Raw genomic sequence first — 5,386 nt, 5'->3', positions numbered from 1 at the left:
CCGCCGCGTTCGAGAGGAGTTGACGGGCGCGGGCGGGGACGCACCGCCCGAGTATGGTCGAGACAGAGTCTTTCGGCTGGACCTAAAGGCGGTTCCGGCCTCGGAACCGGTGCCCCGAGGGGCGCCAAGCTTTAGGTCCAGCGATCTCGTCCTTGTTTTGACGGTAACGGGAGCCGCTGCGGGCCGCGGCGGCGCCCGAACCCGACCAGACGAGCTCGACCATTTCGAGCCCCGCGACCTAACCCTTGCACCGAGGCGATGCGTGGGTGACGATGAACGATCTCTGGTGCTGCGAGGGCTCAAATCTAGCTCGAAGGGGTCGGGGAAGCCGAACGCGCCCCATCCCAGCCCATAAAACCTCTCGTTCGCGTCGCCCCGCAATCGGCTCGATGTCGAGTTTTCGCCGTTGCCTCGTCCGTACGCGCGCGGTCAACAAAGCCACTGGGATCGTGGTACGTCGTTGCATTATGGCTGGGCTGTGGGCCTGAGAAGCTGATGGACTCTCCATCGCACGCTCGAAAACGTGCTCGACGTTTCGAGCGAGTGCAACCGGTAAACATGGGCTCAGACGTATCTGCGCGCGATAGCTGCGCGCCAGACCCGGCGAGTCAATTACGATCTCAGCGGCTCTGTGGCCCGGGAACACGGGCGGGAGGGGCAGCGCACGCGCAGGCGCGAAGGGCTGAGCTGGAGCGCGCGCGGGGAGGGTCATGAGGAAATAGCATGGGAAAGTTTGTCGTCCCGAGAGCGATTGCGAACATCCGCAGCAGCGATGATCGATCCATGTCGTCCCAGCATCGCTCAGCCGCAGGGGCTGGGTCGCGCGGGTCGCTACTGGGGGAGCCTCCGCAGAGCCGGCGCCCCCAGCCCTATGGTTGTTTTTGTCCTTGATGGTGTGGACCCCCGGATGGCGCAACGCTCGAAATTTTGCCAGCTCTGGGCCGGTGCAGCTGTTTTAGATGTCCTTCAGGCAAAACCTTGAGGGGTTCGCGGTTGGCTTGGCTATTAGTCGCACTTGCTCAGGCTCTCCCTTAGTAGATTCGCGTCGCTAAGCATCCGAATCCGGTTTTTTTTGTATCTCACATGGCGTCGGCTAGCAAAGGGGATGGCTGCCCTGGTGTTAACCAGGCAGCGAGAGCGGGCCGTAACTTGAGCATCTGCGTGTTAAATTGTTGGGAGCCGTAAAGCCTAAGGCCGCGGCGGCCTACAAGCTTTTCGCCGGCGGGTTGGCAGCCAGGCCCGGGGTCGCCAGTAGGCTCGCAGTCTTCCGCAGCGGCTGCGCCGCCTTGAATGCGAAGCATCATGGTCAGTGTGTGAGGGGGGATGCGTATCTTCGCGGGTGGCTGTGGCCGAGTGGGGGGTTGGACTCTGGCGGTGTGAACCGCGTGACTGTCAGTTTTAAGTGGGCTGGCAAAAATAATTGGATGTTGTATAATTGGATGTTGGCGCGGAACATGCTAAATTTATACACCGGACCATGCAGCTGCAGCTGCGCATGATCGAGCGATCCCGCGCCGACGGGCCCGTCGTCGTGTCCCGCGAGGCGCTCGAGCTCCTGCGGGCGCTCGCGCTGCGCCTGCTCCGCGCCCTGGAGCCCGTCAACGACCGGAGCGCCTACTTCGACGCGCGGCTCTTCGACGACTCCATCTCGTCGCTCGACGTCGTCGCGTGGCTCGTCGCCGATGCCGGCAACGACGCGTCGAGCGCGCAGGACGCGCACTGGGTCGGCCAGGCGCTCGTCGCGCACGGCTTCCTCCGGCGCGCGGCACGGCGCGGCCGCGACGCCTGCGCCGCGCGGGCGGCGATGCACGCGGAGAGCGTCGCCGCGTCGCGGCTCCGGCGACGCTTCGAGCGCGCGCGCGACGCGCGCTACCGCGTCGACCGGCTCCGCGTCTGCGACCACCGCGCCCGCGTCTCCGTGCGCGGCGCGCGCCACCTGCGGAATATTCACCTGCTCAAGCGCGGCGGCGCGGCCTACGTGCGGGCCGTCGTCGGCGGCGCCGTGGCGTTCGAGACGACGGTCGACGGCGGCGCCGCGTTCCCGGACGCGTCGTGGGACGAGGCCTACGAGGTCGGCTGCAACCTCGGCGAGCGCGTCGAGCTCCGCGTCGTCGACCGCGACGGCGGGCTCCTCGGCGGGACCAACCTCGGCGACCTCGACCTCGGCCTCGTCGACGACCACGTCGCCGCGGCGGCGCCCGCGCGCGGCGGCGGCGCCCCGCCGCTCGCATGCGCGCGCCTCGCGCCCGGCGGCCGCGCCCTCGCCGTCAAGCTCGGCCGCGACGCCGGCGCCGGCGAGCGCTACCTGCCGCTCACGTCGGCGACGGGCGGCCACGGCAGCGACTCGGCGACGCTCTGCGCGCACGTCGCCGTCTTCCCGCGGGGCGATGACGGTGGCGGCGCGGCGCGCGGCGCGGCGGCGCCGGCCGGCGGCGGCGCGGCGCCGACCGCGGGCGGCGGCGCGGCGCCGACCGCGGGCGGCGGCGCGGCGGCGCCGGGCGCCGCGCGCTTCGGGGCCTGGGAGTGGGACGGGCCGCGCGAATGGCTCGTCCGCGCGTCCGTGATCCGCTGCGCGGACGTGCGCTACGACCTCGCGGAGACGTGGGGCCTCGCCTGGGCGCTGCGGCCGCGGCTCGTCGCCGGCGACGCCGAGGCGTGCGGCGGCCTCGCCGACAAGGACCTGGGCGTCGCTGGCGCCGCGTGGGCGTCGCAGGGCGGCGACGGCGACCTGACCGTCGCGGCGACCCTCAACCGCGCGGGCGGCCACGCGTCGCTCGTGCTCGGCGAGCGCGCGCGGAGCGACCTCATCGAGCGCCGCGTCGCCGTCGCTGTGCTCCCGCTCGACGGGCTGCCCGTGCGCGACGGCGGCGCACCGCCGCCGCCGCCGCGGTGGATCCACCTCGAGCGGCCCGCCTCGCGCGGCGCCGCGTCGCTCCGCGGCGCTAACGGCGCGGTCCTCGCGTCCGTCTGGCTCGAGCGACCGCGGGGCGCGGCGCCCGAGCGCGAGGCGTCCGCGGCCGCGAAGCGCCGGGACGCGGCGGACGCGCGGCGGCGGAACGCGGCGCGGGGGCGCCGCGCGGCGGCCGCGGCCGCGGCCGCCGTCGTCGGCGGCCGCGCGCTCGGCGTCGGCGGCGGCGGCGGCGGCGCGGCGGCCGCGGCCGCGGGGCTCGCGGGGCTCGCGGCGCGCGCGGCGCTCGCGGCCGCGCGGCGCGCGCCCGCGCTCGTCGCCTCGGGCGCCGCGGCCGCGCTCGTCGCCGCGGCCGCGGGCCCGCTGCTCCTCGGCGCGCTCTTCTCCTGGCTCGTGACGCGCGTCGTCGTCGCGCGGCGCGATGCGCGCGCGCCGGCCCCGCGCGTCGAGGCCGGCGCCATCGCGGTCCACTGCTGGGTCGGCGCGAGCCGCCGCCCCGCGGCCGCGGCCGCGCGCCGCGACCGCGGCGCGGCGTCGACGCTGCTCCGCGACGTCGCCGGGCCCGCGGTCGCGGGCTGGTACGACGCGCTCGCGCTCGCGCTCCACGTCGACATCACCGTCCGCGACTTCCGCTTCGGCAACCCGCCCGGCTTCGAGCGCGACCACCTGCTCGACGTCCGAGCCGCCGCGTTCTGTGTGGAAACCAACCACTGGTTCGGGGGGTGCCAGCCAAGCTTCAAAGTTCTCTAACTCGGTCAATTCGAAGTCGATTCGGCTGATTTTTGGACGAATCGATTGCTGTCGTCGAGTTTTCGAAGCACAACCGAAGAGCTCGCGTCAAAACGATCGCATACGCGCACATTGAAGTCGGTTTGAAGATTTGATTTCCACACAGGCCGCGTTCGCGCTCGTCCTGCCGCTCGGCCTCGTCGCGGCGCTGCCACGCGTCGCCTGCGACGTCCTCCGCGGCCGCCTCTGGGCGCCCCAGCCCTCGGCGAACGACCGCCGGCGCGCGCGCCTCGACGCCGCGGGCCGCGCGCGCGACGCCGCGGCGCGCGCGGCGCTCCCGGCGGTCCGCGTCGACCGCGTCGACGTCGAGGGCGTCGACCTCAACTTCGAGCTCCACCACGGCGAGCTGAACATCAACGCCATCGCGCGGTGCCTCGCCGAGTGCGAGGCCTTCGGCGGCCCCCGGCGCGCGGGCGCCGGCGCTGGCGCGGCCGCGCCGCGGCCGAACCGCCTCGTCGTCCGCGTCGTCCGCGCGCGGCGGCTCGCGCGCGCGGCGCCGCCGGCGGACGCCGCGGACGGCGGCGCCGCGCCGCCACCCGGGCGCTACGAGGGCCCGTGCGCCGTCGAGGTCCGCGCGCGCGGCGCGCGGCGGAAGACGCAGTCGGCGGCGGCCGTCGGCGGCGGCGCGATGTGGAACGAGACGTTCGAGCTCCAGCTCACGGACCCGAGCGCGGTCGTCCGTCTGAGCGTCGTCGACGAGGGCGGCGGCGGCGCGCCGCTCGGCGCGTTCGTGGTCACCGCCAAGTGGCTCGCGGCGGACCCGCTCTACTGCGACCACGAGCCGGGGCGCCTCGAGGCCGCCGCCGGCGGCTTCCGGGGCTGGGTCCGGCTCCGCGACGGCCAGCTCCGGCGCCGACCCGAGGACGACGCGTCGGCGCCCGAGCTCGAGGTCGAGGTCCGCTGGGTCCGCGCGCCCGGCGCCTTCGACGCGGCGCGCGAGGCGGCGGCGCCGGGCACGGCGCTCGAGCAGCTCGCGGCCAACTCGGAGGAGTCGGCGCTCCGCGTCGGCGACCGGGCCGCGTGCCGCCGCATGCTCGAGGACTTCCCGCTCCGCGTCGACGTCAAGCGCGTGTCGATCCGCAACGTCGAGCTCCACGTCAAGGACCTCTTCATGGGCCGCCACGGCCAGGCCGAGGTCGGCGCCGGGCGCCGCGACGCCGTCCACCTACCGCTTGTCGACGTCACGGAGGCCTGCCTCCGCAGCGGCGACGACGCGGGCCGGCCCGACGGCGAGCCCGGCGTCGGCGTCGGCCTCGCCGAGTTCCTCGAGCGCTTCTTCCTCAAGGGGGTCACGCACCAGCTCCTCCGCCACAGCGTCGTCAACTCGCTCGTCGGCCAGGTCTCGTCGTCGTACCTCAAGCAGCTCGTCGCCGGCGATCTCCTCGGCTGGTCGCGCCCGGACCCCGCGGCGCAAAGCCCAATTCGGGCGGGCGCCGCGGCGCGGGGCGACGACGCGCGCGGCGAGCAGGCCCGGCCGCCGAGCCTCGCGGAGCGGCTCGGGTCGTCGAGCGCGCGACGCCGCCAGCGGAGCACGCCGCCGCGGCCGCGGTCCAAGAGCCTCTCGCCGGCGACGCTGCCGCGGCCGCCGCGCGACGGCGCCCGCGCGCCTTCGAGGGCGAGGGCGGCGACGCGCTCCGCGTCCTCGAGGACCTGCTCGCGTCGGACGAGGACATGGGCTGGCTCCTCGTC

General features: G+C 74.2%; 1 protein-coding gene across 1 annotated transcript; it reads left to right on the top strand.

The window, feature by feature from the left end:
• Positions 1–1,477: 1,477 nt before the first annotated feature.
• Positions 1,478–3,658, top strand: AURANDRAFT_68091 (hypothetical protein; the record flags this gene model as incomplete). Its single annotated transcript, XM_009043714.1, has 1 exon — positions 1,478–3,658. The coding sequence occupies one exon, from the start codon at positions 1,478–1,480 to the stop codon at positions 3,656–3,658; it is 2,181 nt and encodes a 726-aa protein (XP_009041962.1).
• Positions 3,659–5,386: the final 1,728 nt, after the last annotated feature.

Source organism: Aureococcus anophagefferens (assembly GCF_000186865.1).
Source record: "Aureococcus anophagefferens unplaced genomic scaffold AURANscaffold_63, whole genome shotgun sequence".
Classification (NCBI taxonomy): domain Eukaryota; class Pelagophyceae; order Pelagomonadales; family Pelagomonadaceae; genus Aureococcus; species Aureococcus anophagefferens.
This window is presented reverse-complemented; position numbering and strand designations above follow the sequence as displayed.